This window comes from Peromyscus eremicus, chromosome 11 (genome assembly GCF_949786415.1).
Source record: "Peromyscus eremicus chromosome 11, PerEre_H2_v1, whole genome shotgun sequence".
NCBI classification, from domain to species: domain Eukaryota; kingdom Metazoa; phylum Chordata; class Mammalia; order Rodentia; family Cricetidae; genus Peromyscus; species Peromyscus eremicus.
The window spans coordinates 73,617,544-73,636,532 of record NC_081427.1 but is presented as its reverse complement, the minus strand read 5'-3'; the positions used below and the strand labels follow the sequence as shown (position 1 = coordinate 73,636,532).

The 18,989-nt window shown below is 36.0% G+C and overlaps 1 protein-coding gene across 2 annotated transcripts in view; it reads right to left on the bottom strand.

Annotated features, from left to right (window-relative positions):
* Nucleotides 1–1,238: 1,238 nt before the first annotated feature.
* The window catches only part of Slf1 (SMC5-SMC6 complex localization factor 1), a 70,758-nt gene continuing 53,007 nt past the window's right edge, over nucleotides 1,239–18,989 (bottom strand). For both annotated transcript variants that reach the window (XM_059276582.1, XM_059276581.1), the window contains exons 15-21: nucleotides 15,638–15,785; nucleotides 9,373–9,521; nucleotides 8,169–8,332; nucleotides 7,425–7,558; nucleotides 5,325–5,417; nucleotides 4,727–4,909; nucleotides 1,239–2,177 (exon numbers count right to left, since the gene is read on the bottom strand). In XM_059276582.1, coding sequence (XP_059132565.1) covers nucleotides 1,696–2,177; nucleotides 4,727–4,909; nucleotides 5,325–5,417; nucleotides 7,425–7,558; nucleotides 8,169–8,332; nucleotides 9,373–9,521; nucleotides 15,638–15,785 — 1,353 coding nt within the window. In that variant the 3' untranslated portion in view covers nucleotides 1,239–1,695. The remainder of the gene's footprint in view (nucleotides 2,178–4,726; nucleotides 4,910–5,324; nucleotides 5,418–7,424; nucleotides 7,559–8,168; nucleotides 8,333–9,372; nucleotides 9,522–15,637; nucleotides 15,786–18,989) is intronic.

Genomic DNA, 18,989 nt, shown 5'->3' with positions numbered 1-18,989 from the left:
CAATGCCTTCTTACAGGAAGACATCTTGGAGGCATCTGAATGTGTTACAGCCCATGGCATCAAGGCTTGTGGGACACAAAACAGCTTGTCATGCAATGCCGATAGTTAAATAAATATTGTTTCATGATACTATTTATATTTTTTAATCATAGAATTACTGTCAACAAGCAATTAGCATCTTCCTTTTTGCTTTAGCGTCTCATTATTAGCAAATGAAATGGTAGAAAGAAAGTTTATGAAGCATCATACAAAGTGAGAGTTTAGCTCGATTCTTTTGGGACAATGACGCCTGACATTACTTCCATTTGATATATAAGAAAACCAAAACAGAAAAAATGTCCTTGTAATTTAGTTATAACAAACTAGCCAGAGACTTACCCTGTGCCCGAGTCAAAGCCTATGCTCAAGTCTGTGTTATTTATGAAGCGGCATTATCCCAGGTGCCTTCATTATGCGACAGTGACTATTCCTGGTTCCTTTCTTTTCTCTCCCTCCCCCCTCCCCGCCCCTATCTTTCTTGTTGTCCTTCTCTAACAGGGTCACACTGTAGCCTAGTCTGGCTACAGACTCACAGTCATTCCCCTAACTCAGCCTCCTGAGGGACTACTCATGTTTCCTGATACTTTGGCGATTAATAACAAACACAAATTTTTATGTTATTTCTTCCAGTACATATAAAACTATTTTGAAATCTTACAGAAGTTTGATTTTTATTAGAGCAGAGAGATTAAGACATTGAGCATCTGTCTCTTGTTGAAAGATCTATTTGTGAAATAAAACTGAAGTGCTTCTCTAACACATTAATGGCTATTGGATCAGCAATCACATTATATAACATCTAGATTTAAGTTGTAATTTCTTTTCCCCATGTACAACACAATGTAACTTCCTCCCAACAGTGAAGGAATTCCAATCTCTTAAGTGGTTAATATTCACACTCTGTCTTTTAAGTTATAAACTACTAGGGAAAAAACTGAAACACTAATCTGCAAATTCATACTACATAATAAAATTTCAGATAACCTCAGACCCATTATTCCACTGCCAATTTAATTGTAAATTTTAATTATAATATTTAATAAAACTTATGTGGTAAAATGTTTTCACTGATAAAAGACTGGTTAAGCGAACAGAAACATATTTCATGCATGCACTGCTAAACGACAACAGTTCAAAGAACTAAACTGTTAAAACTGTATATATTGTAGCATTTAAAAACCAAAGATTATTAAATATAATTTAAAATTCTAGAAAGGTTTATTTTAGAAACACAGAAAAGCAAGTTCATCTTAGACATTAGCCTAAAAAGGAGAAACAAGTTTCACAAGTATATAGATACACATTTTAATGAATATCCTTACCATGATTTTAAAACCTATAGTGCTTAGAGGAAAGGACATTTTGATATGAAAAATATTTAATTTTCTGCATAAACAATATAAATAAATATTTTCAGAACAAAGCATTTTAAAGATTAATAAAAGCATTTTATACCCAACAAAACTACTTCATTTTACTACTGTATCTTTCTGAGTTAAACTCTGAGCACTGGAGAGGGAGCCCATATTCTAGTTCTGCAGATGTTTTTAAGGGCTGTGAAGACCTGCTGTAAGTCTCTCCCTTGTCCATAAGCTACGACTACCCTAAGTGGCAAAGCAAGTTGCATGTTTAGAATCTGGCTCGCATTTTCTGGCATCATGACACCTCTGTGACTGACCGACACATCATTTCCAGTGTCACCAACAAGGCCTCAGTGTGTACTCCAGGACTCCCACTTAGCTTTGCTGGCAATCCCTTAAGAACATCTGGGAGCCTCTTCAATGTCTCTGTGTTTCTAGCGTACAGATCCAGTAACCAGTCAGCGTGTGCACTGGGGGGCTCTGTGTCACTGCTGCATGCCGTAAGCAGCTCGCTCAGATGAGCCAACCCTTGGAAAGCTAGGAGGAATTCCGAAGATAAGTCAAATATTGAACAAAAACTAAGCAACATCCTACTAAGTAAAAATGAACCAAATTCAAGCTGCTGATGATAGAAACGTTTCTGTGTCTGAGCGTGAAAGTTGTCCAGTGTATCGTCTATATTGGTGATGGCAAATAGTTCTTCTTTGTCTTTAGGCGACAGCACATAATCCAAGGGCAACTCCCCCTTAGAGTTCCTCTGCTGTAAAAGCTCTGGGCCTGTGAAAAAGAAATGGACAAGGTTAATAGTAAAGCATGTTGATTTTGGCAGTTTAACAGCTGTTTTCTTCCCCCGCCCCCAAAGCTTACAGGGCTCTGTTTATCTCCACAGTTCTACTAACTAGCTGGCCACACAGACCATAACTGCCTATATAGACTAATAGAGGTGTGTTTACAAATTTAAAATTCTAGTTACCTGTCTAAGGAAGTCTGCTTGAAAGGACATACTCTACTTAGAAAAGTAGTATAGATGATAAATGAAACAGCTTTTAACACCTTACCTGCAGCCACCTTAAGAACAAGACTTTCAATATTCACAGAAGAAATTAATAAAATGCCTTAGCATAAGTTCGGGAAAAAGGAAAAAAAATGTCTCCTTTCCATTACTGATAAACCACTCGGCAATGTGAAAACTATCAAACGCAATAGTTCATCTAGCTGTCAAAACAACAAAAACAAAAACAAAAAAAACCTTGCAAAGTAGTCAAATGCTAAGGACTCAAGTTTACCCCTAAGTATTAAAGGCCATGAGAAGTGCAAAGCAACAACCCAGGACTCAGCCATGTAACACAGTACAGAAGTACTCTGTACTTGTCAGTCCATCTTGTACAAGAAATGTTACCTGGGATATGAAGGTACAATTGGAGACAAGACAGGAAATTACTATCATTAGAACATGGACCAAACCACCAGAAAGAGAATAGATTATTAAGTGCTAAAACTCTTTTTTTTTTTAGTTTTTCGAGACAGGGTTTCTCTGTGTAGCTTTGCGCCTTTCCTGGGACTCACTTGGTAGCCCAGGCTGGCCTCGAATTCACAGAGATCTGCCTGGCTCTGCCTCCCGAGTGCTGGGATTAAAGGCGTGCGCCACCACGGCCCGGCAAGTGCTAAAACTCTTAATGATGACTATGACCACACATATAATGGCTTACATGACTGATGTATAATTTGTAGAGAAAAGAATTCCAAATGCTAATTGTATTATCTATCTTTGTGTTAACATTGCAAAACAAAAGTAAAATATTCTAACTTATTCCTTTTAGGAAAAAATACGAATACCTGAAGTAAATAAAGTTTAGCAATATATACCTTGAAATTATTGCTCTCAACCCTGAAAGTCTTGAAATTAATATTCATATAACTTTAGCACAGTGATAATGCCAAGCCATGTGAAAGATCCAAACCTGGAATCTGACTGGCTAAGTAAACAAAACAACAAACAAACAAATAACCAAGCACGTTATCCAATGGACCTTGACAAACATCAAGTACAAGCAGGTTTTCTCTCCTAAATCAGAGAATCACCACTTACTGCTCTTTGTTAGTAAAATTCACATTGGCTGACCTAACACTACACTATACTAATAAGCTGGACTTCATACAGTAATACCTCATATCACTTATATCATTTGATACAGAAACAAGTATTTACTAGAATGTCAGATTAATCTTTGAGTAGAAAAACAGAGTTATTTAATAGGAAAAGCATTAGATTTAGAGAACAAATAGTATTAAAGAAAGAAGGTAGAAAAACAAAAAATACATCAATTATGAAACAGTGTTGGTAAAACAGACACACTTAGCCTTTAGGGGGCAGGAGAAGACTATAAATAAGCAAGTCTTTCAAGCCATCATGCAATACATTCTTTCTTGGATGTACATAGCAATGTTCCCCTCCTCAAAACTCAAAAACCAAAACCCAAACCCAAAACCAACCAACCAAACAAACAAAAACCCACATAAAGAATATGCGTTTTGTTTTTACACAGAATGAAATAAATGCTTTATTTACAACATAAATACATCAAATTCTAAGTTAAAATTAACACAATAAAAACAATACATTTACACAAAGGTTTGTTTTTCTCATTACAAGCTAGTTATCAGTTTTCTTTTTTAAAACACAAATTAGGTTGAATATTTTGAAGCACAATTTTGTAACAGTTCATATGTAGAAACATTGCTAAGACAGGAGTTGCTGAAGATAAAAATAAAGAGTCAGGAAAAGCAGTAGATAGATATGAAGCTTAAGTTAGCCTCTTCACAAAATCCATGCATTATACTCACTACTATCTGAAAATCTGACTTCAACTTAAGACTGCAAATACGAATGAGAAAATATTCTTGGATATCTTTTCCATACTCTATAAAGGAATACCTTATAAAGACAACACTGGCTCGAGAGTTATACATACATATGCAATAAAATAAGAATGGAGAACCGAGTAGTCACAAGAAGCACTGACTCCAAAGCTTTAAGAAATGCCTAGTTCACAAAGACATCATATATGTTAAGTAAATGGAATATTAAAAACCAACATGTTCAACTGAACATAGGTTTTAATAGTACATATATATTATACAATGATTCTAACAACAGCTAATAAAGGGTGGCTATATTTTAGGAGGCTTTTGTCTTTACCCTTCCATGACTAAGAAATAAAGCATCTTTCCTTATAGATTTTAAACATAAAGTGTTATCTGCCTCCAAGGGATTTATCAAAAGCCTAGATAATTTACCAAGATCCATTTAGCACACACACACTCACCCCCGTGCTGTAGGAGCAGCTTGCCAATTTCTACATGTCCGTTTGACAGTGCATCATGCAAAGGAGTCACCCCGTCCACTTGAGTGAACAGATCTACCTCTGGACAACGTTGCAAAATTTCCTGGACACACACTGTGTTGCCATAGTTACAGGCTTCATGCAAAGGCGTCCAGCCAGCATTGTCTAAATTAGAAATCAAGGCAAGTTTTAAAACAGCAGAAGTAGTACTGTTGGTTGCAAAGTATTGATATTCTATGACTACCATCCTATTACTCTGTAGGAGCGTCATATATGAAAAACAGCTTTGGTGAAAATGAACACAGTGTAATCATATTTCTATTTAAGAAAATGAAAATAAATAAAAAGCAACTTCAAAATATTAATGTTAGAATATGACCATAAAAATTACTACTAAAATATTTTATATTATTAGCTCTAAATTATCACATAATGAATTATTTTGGCTTGGCTGCTAACGGTATTTCTAAAATATCTTCAGTAAATTAATTTAAATGGTTTTTCTTAATGTGACATAAAACTATTCTGTATGATAAATTTTAGGACACTGAATGAGAGCACAAAGACCTAGAGAACTTACCTTTAACATTGATGTCTATTCCTGGCAGAGAGAGAAGAAAAATCAATTTCTCCACTTGGTTTTTTATGCAAGCTCTATGCAGAGCTGTTTCCCCTGCCATAAAAAATTAATAGATTATTCCAGAGAAGACAAGATATCAACCAAAGAAAATAATCAAAGGCCATGAACTAGAAGCTCTGGACCCATGCCAGACAATTATTTATTGAGTTTTCCTTCTGACTGGTTTAAACATCTCTTGAATTAAAAAAAAAAAAAAAAAAAAAAAAAAAAAGGCGGGTGGGCGGGGGACCCCAGCAATCCAGAGCTTCTGTTCTGTCAGCAATTCGGTGATGAAATTCTACAGCTAAAGCTTTAACACAGGCATTGTCTCTCCCTAGTTCAAGGTTTAAAGCTTCAATCCTGCTATAAAAACCCCAAATGACAGAAACACCAAAAATACTTGGTTTTGCAGCAATAAAAGTTTTAAAGCGCAATTGCCCTCTCTTAAATTTATTCATGAACCTCCGCTAAATGTAGGGCTCTTTCTTATATAGCATTTATAGCTTAATTCAAATGAATGTTCCTGGCTAAGCACGAGTGCCTCCACATACTCAAGTATAATTCAGAACTTCAAATCCATTAACAGATGGTTTGCTGCTTCTCAATAGGCTGTCTGGCTTGGCTACAGCAGCACAGAGGGAGAAATGGAAGAATCTTAATATAAACACCACACACACACACACACACACACACACACACACACACACACACATACACACGGACAGAGAGAGAGAGAGAGAGAGAGAGAGAGAGAGAGAGAGAGAGAGAGAGAGAGAGAGAGGAAGAGAGAGAAAGAGGTCCTTATGTATCACTTAAAGGTGAATAACACTAGCACATAGAATGGCACAATTTTTACTTGAAGGAATGTAGTAAGTAGCTGCTGGTCAAAATTATCGATTCACAATCTCTCTTATAACTAAGAATAGTAAAATATAAGTCATAATTTGACATTAAGAAAAATGGTTAAATACTTGTCAGTGACTGCAGGAAACAAAATGAAACATGGACATAATTTGTTCCTGCTATAAAATACCGAGTAACACATTTTTATAGTGCTCAGTTTTACAGATTATCTCTGCAACTTCTACTGAGCATTCCTTCTACAAGCATAGGAAGTCTCTTCAAGTTTTTCTGTATTTCTCAATTTTCTTCCTCTCCCAACTCCTTCTGCTGTTCAGCCTAAAGTCATTCATATTCATTTTCCATTTTGAAACAATAAAACAAAGAAAATAGGCACTAATCTTTGAAGTGATTATCTGAGTTCTCACCTAATAGTCTTCATATTTCGAGCTAAATGGGCAGTTATAAACTATCACACGGAAAGCTCGTAAAAGCTTTGCTGTCACTGTTTTCAGGAGCTAATACATATCATGAGTTAAAACATATGATACAGTTTGTAAGTAAGAACAATTTGTAAATCTAGCGACTTAGTTTATCTAAGAAGAGATGCCTTGTAGATAACATATCTTCAGGTTATGAGCTATCTATGTAAAGAGGTGCTAGAGAGAATGATCACAGCACTATTCCTGAAATTCCATCCATTAGGCACTTAGGCTCCAGTACAGTTAGAACCAAAAGCCAGACACATTTCAGTCTGGGCTCAGTGCCTAGAAGAAAAGAGCCCATATGCTTAACACGGCTCTGTAACGTAGCCTACTCCTCATTCTTTGTTCACAAAATGTGTAGGACTGAAAAGAGAGGAAGAATGAATTATACTTTCAAATCAGAAGACACTGATCCTAAGCAGCACAGGTTGATGTGGAAGAGCAAGGTAAGGAGGGCAAGTCTGGAATGAGCTCAATGAGCGCTACACACCAATGAGCATCTGGAAAGGCCGGGGGAGACAGAAAGGGAGGGACATTCTATTAACCAAGTGCTACATGACCACTTCGTTTGCATAAATGAGTTCAAGAAAATAATACACTATCCATGAAGGTATTTCCTGGACCTAGTCCAGTATTTAAGTGAAAACACTCATCAGGGCAAATGTGTGAGATTTGCAAGTACTGACTACAACCATGAAAAGTTCTTAGCATAAGTTAACTCAGATCCTTGGGATACCTTTTAGATTAGTTTTGTGAAAATTCATCTTTGTAATCAAAGAGGGGCAATTCTCCTTGGAACATGACAATTCTCCTTCTGACTTCTTCTTCAATTTTTTCAATGACGAGGAACATTTAGCACGGTTCAACTCTCTGAAAAGAAAGAAAACCAAGGGAAGCTTGTTTTTCAGTAAGGCGTGCCAGCATACATAAGATAGTAGTTTTCCTCCTCCTTTCTACTTAAACCACTTACTCATTCAATCACATTGCTTTCCAATTTTTAAAATGATGTCAGCTATATAGAAACAAATTTTGATGCATTAATTTTTACTTTATTAGTCTATACCTCCAACTGCTCACTAAAAAGGTAATGAGTATAGAATGTTGGGCAAAGAAGAAACCAAGCAAATCACATTTGGTAGAGAAAATAAAGCTGAAAGCTAAATAAGAATGCAGGCCTCCATATCCAAAAACCTCACTTATATTACAAAAATAAGTAGTACTACGTGTTTCAGAAAAACATTTGTATGAAACAGACTTGATTAGTAGTTTCATTTCTTTTGGGACGCACTTGGGAGGGAAGTGTGGTCTCTGCATTACAGTAAAAGAAAGTGCTGATCTTATATATTTATAGGTCTAAAACTGAGGTTTCTTCCAATCAATATAATGCAGACAATACCCCAGATAACCCAAAGTTCAAGAAAGTTCAGAGAAAAGGCCATATTCCAAAACAAAGTACAGCTGCAGCAACAGCACTACTTACGGAAATTCTGGCCGACCGTCAGCTTGTTTTTGCTTTGCGCCATTCAGCATTAGTAACGCTCTCTGAGACTCTAGGCAAGGCCGCTGGCCGATTTTCTTTGGCAACTGCATCTTTCCAGCCCTATGTATGTCCATTTCTCCCAAAACAGGCAAATAGGAGTCTATCTGTTACAAAGTAAGATTATATTATTACTGTAACTACAAAGAGCAATAAAATGAATTACTTGATCATTTTACTAACAAGTCTGGTTTTATTTTCTTGATTTCACAACAACATTGCCACATTATCTTCTCTAAGTATGACTAAATATTAAAACTGCCAGTTCTGTGTAATTATCTATGGAATTATTTTGTCAATATCTTGCAGATGAAGATACCTTTATAAAATAATTACATTTTCTAGTTCAATCTTAATATACATTTAGAAAAGTTCTTTTGATTAAGTCTCATATCCAACTTACAATGGTTTACATATTTTCGTACCTAAGACTTCTAGACAACAGGTATTTTGTTATTTCAATTTTGCTATTTTCTTCAACAGAAAGATAAGTCCAGAGTAAATGGAATAAGGAGTGAAAATATCCTTCAAGCATGGCCTGTTGCAAAGCAATTTGTCCAGCATTTCAATAAACAAAGGGACTTAGTGTTTGCTGAAGAAGCTTCCAGAGCTTTAGACCTTAGTGTCTAACATGGCCAAGACAACAGAAAATGGGAGCAAGTGCCGCTTATATATGTGTATGTACATAGGATACATCTTTCCAAGTTTTCATTTTTAAATGTCAAGTACAAAAAAATGTTGGATGTAGTTTCAAAGTATTATGCATTATGGCAAATCTCAAGAAAGTTTTTTTCTACTTATTCCCCCCAAATAATCAAAATTTCTACTCACTAATCTATCTCTGAAAAGACATGTTTTTACTATTTATTTGTGAGTGTATTTGGAGGGGGGCATGTATGTACGTGTGCCTGTACATAATAGGAACTGAACTTGGGTCCCTGGAAGAACACTGGGCCACCTTTCCAGCTCTACTACTTTGTTTTTGAGATAGAAAATACCAGCTCTTTAATGTGTTGGAAGATTTATGAGTTGTGTTCTGCCCACAGAACACGTTTATTATTTATGAGAAATAACTAAGAATTGAAAGTGAACTCATGAACTCACTTCTTAGGAAAAAAAAGAAGAACCTGAATAGGGCAGTGCTTACTATTTTCTGGAGAGAGAGCGGCTCGGTGATGCAAACACTGGTGGGGCCCTGTAAGCACAGCTTCTTGAAGATGGCTTCTGCAACAAACATCTGAAGCCAGGAAGATGAGAAAGAACAAATGAGGGTCTCTAGTTCTTGTGAAGAAAAATCTGTAACAACAAGTAAATACAGTCACTGCTCCACCTTATACATTTTCCTCATTTTTGCAGTGGGTGCTACTCAAATGAGCGTTATTTCCTAAGCCAGTAAACTTTAGTTATAATTTTGAACCACTATGGATGGTGTGTGTGTGTTTGTGTGTGTGTGTGTGTGTACATAATATATCATACACATACATACATATACTCCTCCTTGTTTTTCAAGAGAAATTTTATGGTACATATGCCAGCACTTGAAAAACAAACGTTATCACTTTAATTAAAATTCTTAAAATCATATATATATATATATATATATATATATATATATATATATATATATATAGTGTGTCAGATATGCTAGTGCATGCCTATCCTAGCATTCAGGAAGCAAAAACAGGGACCTCTGTGAATTCAAAATAACCTAATTTACATAGTTCTAGGGCAGCCTTAGCTACATAGTGAGACCTTGTCTAAAAACCAAAGCAAACAAAAACAACAAAACCATGTATGTAGAATAGAGTATATGGTTACATCATTTATATCAATATGGGAGACTTTACCTTTGAGTTTCCAAGTAACATTAACAATCTCAAGTTGGATCCTTTTTGGAAAACTAGTTCTTAGTTTTAATTAATTTATTTAATTAAAAAAATGAACTGATTAAGTTTTCTTTTGACACAAGGTCTCACAATCTTGTGAGATCCAGGCTGGCCTTACAATCTCTCTATGTCTGTCTCTGAGGGCAGAGATGTGCCATGGCCAATAACAGAGTACATATTTTTATTTATGTATTTTAAGACAGGGTCTTCTGTGGCCCTCTGAATTCTCTATGTAGCTGAGAATGACCCTGTACTATTTATTCTCCTTCCTCAACCTCTCAAGTGCTAGGATTACAGGGCGGTATCAAGAGCCCTTAGTTTTACTTAAAAAGCACACATGTAACAAATTTGTAACATTCAGTCTTGAGCTGATGGAAAGAAGTTTCCTCTGATTTACTCATTGATTTTTATCACTGACAAATTAGAGGACATATACAAGTAAAGAAGAAATGTACAAAACAAATATGTGAATATTTCATTAAAATTTGCACCCACTCTACAATGAGGCAATTTTAATTCATGAAAAATAACAAAACCCACAAATATCCTTAAATCTTTTCTATCTAAAACTTCAAGTGTTAAGACAAAACTTCATTAGTATACAGACAGATTAATTGACGGAGATCAACTACTAAGGTAGCGGATTTTCATGTCATCTATTTAATGATATAACTTTCTACTAAACTTTCCATATAAACAGCAGCATAAAGAACACACTACAATGACAAAGGATGAGATCAACCAACAGGATACTAAAAGAGCTAAAGTTGAACAACAGAGCACAGTATAAGAAGCTGTGATACAGAGATCAGTGGAATAAAGGCCTAGGTAGAAGTCTATGCTCCCACAGCCACCAATTTAACTGGATCCACTTGTATGGCCATGGGACTGTTGGAACGACACATGTTCTTTCTCATCAAAATCAATAGATCAGCAAAGGAATATGAGCAAAGTTATTGTAACACGCCATTATCATTTACCTTTGTGTAAGGTGGTTTTATCAAGACAGCTTCTAGGCCTATAGAGCAAGGAATATTTACCCTGATTTTTTTACATAAATGAAAAATCTAATCCCCATCTGAAGCTAGTTTCTCAAGAGTTTCAGTTAGGATAAAAATGAAATTCAGATAGTTAAACATGCAGAAAGGAAATTCTGTCTGAAGTGTTTTGAAAAAAAAAAAACAATACTATAGCTCTGATGTGAAAATGACGGGCATGAGATCTAATGAAAAGGATTACACCTGTCTTCTGAAATATACTGCCTTAATTCTCATAAAATAATTGTAAACTTCAGCAATTATACTAAACATAAATGAGGAAGGTGAGTTGATATCATCAAATGAAAATGATACAACAGCCAAATCTACCATATTACCAGTGAGTCAGAAAATACAGAGAATAACTGAACTGATGTAAAAAACAAAACATACTCAAACAAAACAGGCAGGAATATCCACCAAGATATAACAGCAACAAAAACAAAAGAAACTGGCAAACAATGATTTTCAAATTTCTTCATAAAGATTTGAACAAAAAAGACATTATTAAAATACATGGGTAAGTCTGGTGTTCCAAAGCTTCCACGATAGATAATATTTCAACTGTATTTTGAATACAGAAAGGCTGCTTCTGTCTTAAGATTAAACTATTGCCGGGCGGTGGTGGCGCAGGCCTTTAATCCCAGCACTCGGGAGGCAGAGCCAGGCGGATCTCTGTGAGTTCGAGGCCAGCCTGGTCTCCAAAGCGAGTTCCAGGAAAGGCGCAAAGCTACACAGAGAAACCCTGCCTTGAAAAACCAAAAAAAAAAAAAAAGATTAAACTATTTACTTTATTCCTGTCTTTTGACAAACCTTAAACACTAAGCTCTCTTGAGTGAAAACGTAGGAAGATACTAATTTGGATTATTTTTAAAAATATATGTCAAAAATTTTTAAATGGTTTACCCACTCCATAATTTGAAACCTATGGAATCAATTCTATATTTGTGTGTGTTTTTCACTTCAGCTTCTTATTCAGACTCTCCATGTGTGTGTTCACACACGCGCGCATACACAGAGGCCAAAGGATTAATTTGTAGAATTGGTTTTCTCCTTTTATCATGGGGATCCTAAGAATGAAACTCAAGTCACCCAGCCCGGCAGCAAATGTGTTTGCCCACTAAGCTACAATGCTGCTGTGCACACTAAGAAGAGTAAGCAAAGAGTAAGGAAATTCACTTCAAATAATGGCTTAATTTCAACTTCATCTAGAGTTTTAAATTGGTGAACAAAGATGAATCCCTGTCACCAAATTAATGATTGTGCTCACAGTATTAAGAGTGATATTAATGCTAAATTTTTAGCTCAAATCAGTCATCAGCCACAGGTTCCAACTGCTAGGGTTTAAATCTGTCATGAGAGGACAGAGTAACTTTCCAAGTATGTAAGGCACAGCAAATGCCTTACTTTGGAGTGAAGAGCCATCCAGAATATGAATAAAGAAGCACTGAAGCAGTAGCATACCTACTGGTCTCTATTAATGCAAGGGCTATTGTTTCATGCATTTGGCTGAAGTATAAGTTAGACTTCATTAAAGGCAACTATTAGACATTGACAACAACACATAGAACTATATTGACAGTCTGTAATGTTGATGCTAAGACTTTCATTATTGGATGAAAACAAGGGATTGTTAGCTAAATTCCCTGGCATTCTAGCAAATTATACCAAAACTGTGTGATTTTTAAAAACCACTAACCCACCTAGAAGAAATGATTGGAAAGAAATGATAAAAGCTTTAAGGTAAGATTGAATTTGAGCTAAGAAATGTTAAAATGATATCTATTCTAAAAAAGGAACAGTAATCACCTCCTAAGCTCAATGAAAGAGAAACAGGAAGGAGATAAAATGATAAAAATTTTCTAACTTTGGCAGAATAAAGAAACCTCTCTTTACAGGTGGTATCATTGAATAAATTGTGAATCCAGTTATTAGAAACTGCATTCCTATTACAGAATCTTTTTTAAAGATTCAACTAGATCAAAAAATTCAACATACCAAGATGTACTGCAAAATGTGTGCAAAATTGTTTATCTGGCAGTCCAAACAACAGACAACTTGGTATGTAAGAAAACATGTTCTTGACGTGGGGGCCACACAGCTCCTGTAGCTGAAAAGTTAGAAACTAAAGGCGACAGGTATGAAGGAGGAAAGAAGGAACTTCTGAAGCTGGTTATGCAGTCAGGTAATGGAAGTTTTAGGAAAGCCTTCCTGTTCTGCAGACCCAAAAGTTGGTTATGACATTTCCCAAGGTGACTGACATGACCTGTAAGTATTTTAAGGTTTGTCCTATCTTGGCTTTCTAGTATGAATTATTATGAGTCATTCATTCATTTGTCAAATACCACGTGTACTAGAGCTTTCGCTGGGGAATTGTTTGGTACAGGAGGCTATTCCTGATATCTGTAGCCTCCTTAAATTCTGTCCATTGGTGCCAGTTAGCATCTTCTTCCTCAGTTGTGACTATCAACTTCTCCTTGGAGCAAAATCTTCCCTTTTCTCTACACCCTCTGTTAAAATTCAAGAGTGACTGGATAATCTGCTAAGGGGCTAGTCTTTACAGAAAACTGATTCTCCCTTTATCAGCAACCATTAACATCCAGCAGCTCTTCATTTAAGGTATGCCTTGTGAGATTCCCACACTGGCATGTCATCTGGTGGTGTCATTGTGCAGGTCTTTGTGTGTGGGATTATAGGCTCGAGTCACCACGCCATCACAATTAAACAGGAGGGAACTGATTTTAAATGTGTAAATTATAATGTTCTATAATTTTTAGTTATAGGACTAGAAAAACATTAACATTTTTTATATATGATGCATATATAGCCAAACAATAATGTATTTACTGGTAGTATTTTCTACACTAGCATCTAAATATTCACATTATATGAAACTATCAAAAATATTTAGAAAAAGTATGCAATGTTTAGAGAAAAAGAATATAAATTTTCACCTGCTTATCAAAAAGATCATCTACTCAAATAAAGCTAGCTTTATTGTGGAGATGCTAGGATGGTTCAATATATGTAAGTCAATAAATGTAAAAAATCACAAATAGATTTGGCAAAAAAAAATCAAATGGACATCTCAACAGATGTAGAAATGGCCTTTGAAAAAAAATCCAAGATACTCAATTAAAAAATTGGTTACTGTACTTAATAACTCAGAGGGTAACCAACAGCCATCTAAATGATCCTTAGGCAAGTTTAATAGGAGAGAAGACATGCCTGGTGACTGCTAACTTAGCTAATTATCTGTGGTTGGTGAGGTAATGGACCCTAGAGGAAAACATAACTGCCATGTTCCCTGACCAGTGTAATTCGTGAGTGTATTCAAAATGCCTACTCTTACATCCACAGATAAGTGTAGCTTCCATCCTTCATCAAAGAGCTTTTATTCTCTTCAAAACAGAGACCATCACAGAAATCCATATTTGGTTAAAAACAGGGAGCCCATTCCCAATCAATACATTTACAACTTAACTTCTACAGAAAAGGCTCAGAGAACACCACGGAAAAGGGTACAGAAAGACTTTAATAGCCCAGGAATATCTTCAATGAGACAGATAGATATATATCTCCTCTATATATGACAGGGAGCTGCACCCATGGAAGCGTAACAATACAGTCCCCAAACCAAGACCTGCACAATGAGAACACCAGCTGACGTCCAATGTGGACGGGAGGAATCTCAAGAGGTCCCACCCCTAGGAAAAGAAATACAGGTAATTAATGCCTGCTAAGAAAGTCTTCTCCCTGGATGAGCCCTGATTTAATCCTACAACACATATGTATGAACGTGTGTGTGTGTGTGTGTGTGTGTGTGTGTGTGTGTGTGTGTGTGTATACATATATATGTATGTATGTGTGTGTATGTATACACTTATACATATATATATGTATACATACACACACATACATATAAAACCATAACAAAGGAGAAAAGGGCATGAAGTTGGATGACGAGTCACAGGAGGAATTCAAGCAGGGAGTTGTGGGACTGAAATGGTATAAATTCAGTACTCAATGAAATTCTCAAAAACTACTAAAACGTAAATGTTTATGGCTGAAGAGATGGCTCAGAGGTTAAGAGCACTGGCTGCCCTTCCAGAGGACCCTGTTTCAATTCCCAGCACCCACATGGCAGCTCACAAATGTCTGTAACTCCATTTCCAGAAAATCTGACACCCTCACACCAATACACATAAAAGCAAATAAATTATATAAATAAATGTTTTAAAATGTTATATGTAGTACAAGTTCAACAATGTAAATTCTCAGATAAAAAGAAGATAGAAGCTCTCTGTATGGAAGCATTAAAGAAAAAAATTCCTATTTCTTTTTATATTGTCTCTATAGGTACATATGTGTGTATTATTTCAAAGAAATCTTCATATGAACATACAGTAAAAAATAGACTTCTTGAAGGAAACTCAAAACTGATTTTCAGAATGAGTGATTAAAATGAAACCATAATAAAGAAACTTACCATCACAGGAAAGGGAGATATAACTTCCTAAGTCATCAGACATGTGTCGGATCACATTTCTACCCATCTGAATACCAAGGAAGATCCAATAATCTATTGCTGCTCCAAGAATCCCAGTCAGTAAGTAAGCTAGCTCATGTTTGAAGACCTAGCATTAAGATAGGAAAAATATTATCAAAACAGTAAAAATATAAGACTTTTCTAATGTTTCCTTTTACTACTTCTTGAGACAATAACTGTTAAGAATACAGGGCATGCGAATAATAAAAAAATACTAGCAAACTGTCTCTTTCTCTGTCTATCCTATGCCACTCTCTCTCACTACACACACAACAGTTTTGGAAATTTTTAAGTGTTTTATGTTTTAGATAGTTTTTTTGGAGTTTGGAATTATCTACAGATACAAAATGATACTCTGAGAATGGTAAGCAAATCCAAATACAGAACTCATCTGTTCATACATACCTCATGTACATATCCTAGAAATAATTTCACAGTATTTTTAATACAGTAACATTTTGTTTGAGACCTGTTACATAAGGTCAGGTATAGAAAATTCCAAATGTGGAATCATGGTGGCCAACAACTTTGGGATTTGGGGGGCATTTAGGATTCTGGATTAACAATGTTCAATCTAGCTTTTAGCAATAGCTTATAACAACAAAAAATTTGACCTGAAGCTATCAGGTCTTCTAGTCAAGCACTATTTTTATTCAAAACCAAGAGGAATTTCTAGGCTTCTGTGAATATTACTTAATAGGAACATATATGTCATATATAAAAGAAGACAGATTTGCTATTTTTATAATCAAATACAGACTTATTTGCATTTCTAAAAGACTTTAATCACTATTATTATGTGTGCATATTGTGTGTCCATATGATGTGTGTGCATGCTCCATGGTGCATATATAACAGGTCTCAATATTTCATAGTCAGTTTTCTCCTTCCACCATGGATTCCAGGGACTGGACTCAGATATTCAGGTTTGTGTGGCAAGTACCTTTACCCACTGAGCCATTGTTAGAGCTATTTTCATTTCAAGTTGCAGTATCAAAGGACTTGACAAATTCAATGGATAAAACCGACAAATCTGTTACAAAGAAATAGACTAATCCAAGTTCTATTTAGTTATAGCAAAAAATGAACAAAAATGGAGATGTAGAGATCAGTTTTGAAAGTTTTTTTATATTGTCACTTTTAAACTAAATATTAAATTCCTATAAGAATTATGTCAAGGCATTTAAAACCTTGCATGTTTTAACCCAGTTTTTTGTAAAAACATTTCTCTAATCTAGAAAAGTCAATATGAAATATGAAGATAAAGATGTGAAAAAATAGTATTTTAAAAACATTTTAATATAGACACTTTTCTAAAATGATGTTGTAGCCCACCAAGGCTTCCTAGTGGCTTTACCCAGCAGGATTGCATAATGGGATGATTGGACCATGGGCCTGAGTGTCAGGTGTTTGGAAGGGTCTACGCTTACTGGTATCTAGCAATGGGGAGGTCTTTTGCCCCTCTTCTTGGCATTGTTATAAAAAGCTCTTGAATAAAGTTCTGGGCAGTTGGATACTGACCCAGGCCCTCCCAAGGCGTCCTGTGTTTGTCTTTCCTCTCGTCATCTAGGTTCTATCTAAACATTCCTCACTTCTCCCTGCTCGAGAGTACCCTGGTCGTAAAAGTGGGCTGGTCCCCCACAAATGACATTAAAACTCATTGAAATACCTTGATTCTTATTGTTTGTTTCCTAGATATGTTACATGTGTAAAGATATCACTAAGTAACAGTTGGATAAGGCATATACTTTTTTTTTTAAATCAATGTTGTATCTGAATAGATTATAACTGCTGTGTTTAGTCATCACATTATGGCTAATGAGAGAAATGTCTAGACATTTTGAACCCTCAGAGAATAGTATGATTATTTCTCCTGTCCTTGCAAATTTCTTTTAAGTATACATGATATTTTATTAGGAAAGCATTTCTTAGCATACATAGACACCAACCCTGCCACAAAACCTTTGACCTACAATCTGTCCTGCTGATTGTTGGGAAATGGTGGTACAGGATTTGTGGGAATGGCCAACCAGTATCTGATTTTGACTCCGTTTGTAAGAGGGAGCCCATGTCCTACACTGCTTGTGTGGCTAGGAACCAGAAACTGGATAGCACAGAGACCTAGGGTAGAACCAAACACAACTGTTCTAAAACAAAAACAAAAAAATCAAAAAAACAAAGTGATTCCTTATGATATTGTCATAGATCAAAGCCTTGTCCAATCATCAAAGGGCTTCCTCCTGCAGCAGATGAGAGTGCATACAGAAACCCACAGCCAGACACTATGTGGAAAGAGTCTAAACTGGAGGTCTCTACTGGGTTCTTCCTCTCGGAGCTCAGAGAATACCGCAGAAGAGGGGATGGAAAGATTCTAAGAGTCAGAGGGCATGAAGGACACCAGGAGAACGTGGCCCACTGAATCAACCAAGCAGGGCTCACATGGGCTCAGAGACTAACGTGGCAAGTTCGGGGCCTGTGTGGGTCTGCATCAGGTCCTCTGCGTATATGTTGTGGCTATTAGCTTGGTGTTCTCTTGGGACTTCTAACTATGAGAGCGGGTAGGTCTCTGACTCTTTTGCCTGCTCTTGAGACTCTTCCCTCCTGTTGGGTTGCCTTGTCCAGCCTGTCTTGCTACGTCTTAATGTGTTTTGTTTGTCATGTTTGCTTGTTACCTCTCAGAGGCCTGCTCTTTTCTAATGAGAAGCAGAGGGCAAGTAAATCCAGGGGAGAGGGCTGGGAGGAGTGGAGGGAGGCGAAACTGTGGTTGGGATGTACAGTAGAAGAAAAGAATCTATTTTCAATAAAATAAAAGTAGACTCAACCAGAAGAGTATAATTCCATTTTGTGAAATTATACATATGTATTAGAGAAATTAGAACAAGGAAGATTTATGTTTATAAACATGTAGAGATGACTTTGGAACACTGAAGAAATAAATGGTATAGAGTAATGTATCTAAGAAATAATACAGAGTAAAAAAAAAATCATAGAATGAAAGTTCTGTTTCTGGTTTGCCGTGCAAACACATAGAAACAAATGGTCAAGTGGTACACACATCTGTGCTATAAAACAGTGACAAAGAAGGAAATTCAAAAGTCAAGATCGGTAGCAGGTGTGAAGATATGGTGTGTTCTATACCATGGGGAAGCAAACTGCAAGCTGGCAGCATATTACATCTAAGAGAAAGATCCTGAAGCACTGGCCTGAAGTGATTTTATACTAAATGGTTAGCTAGCAATTAAAACAAGCAAGGGACTTCTGATACAATTTGGGGTTACACCAGGTAGATCGA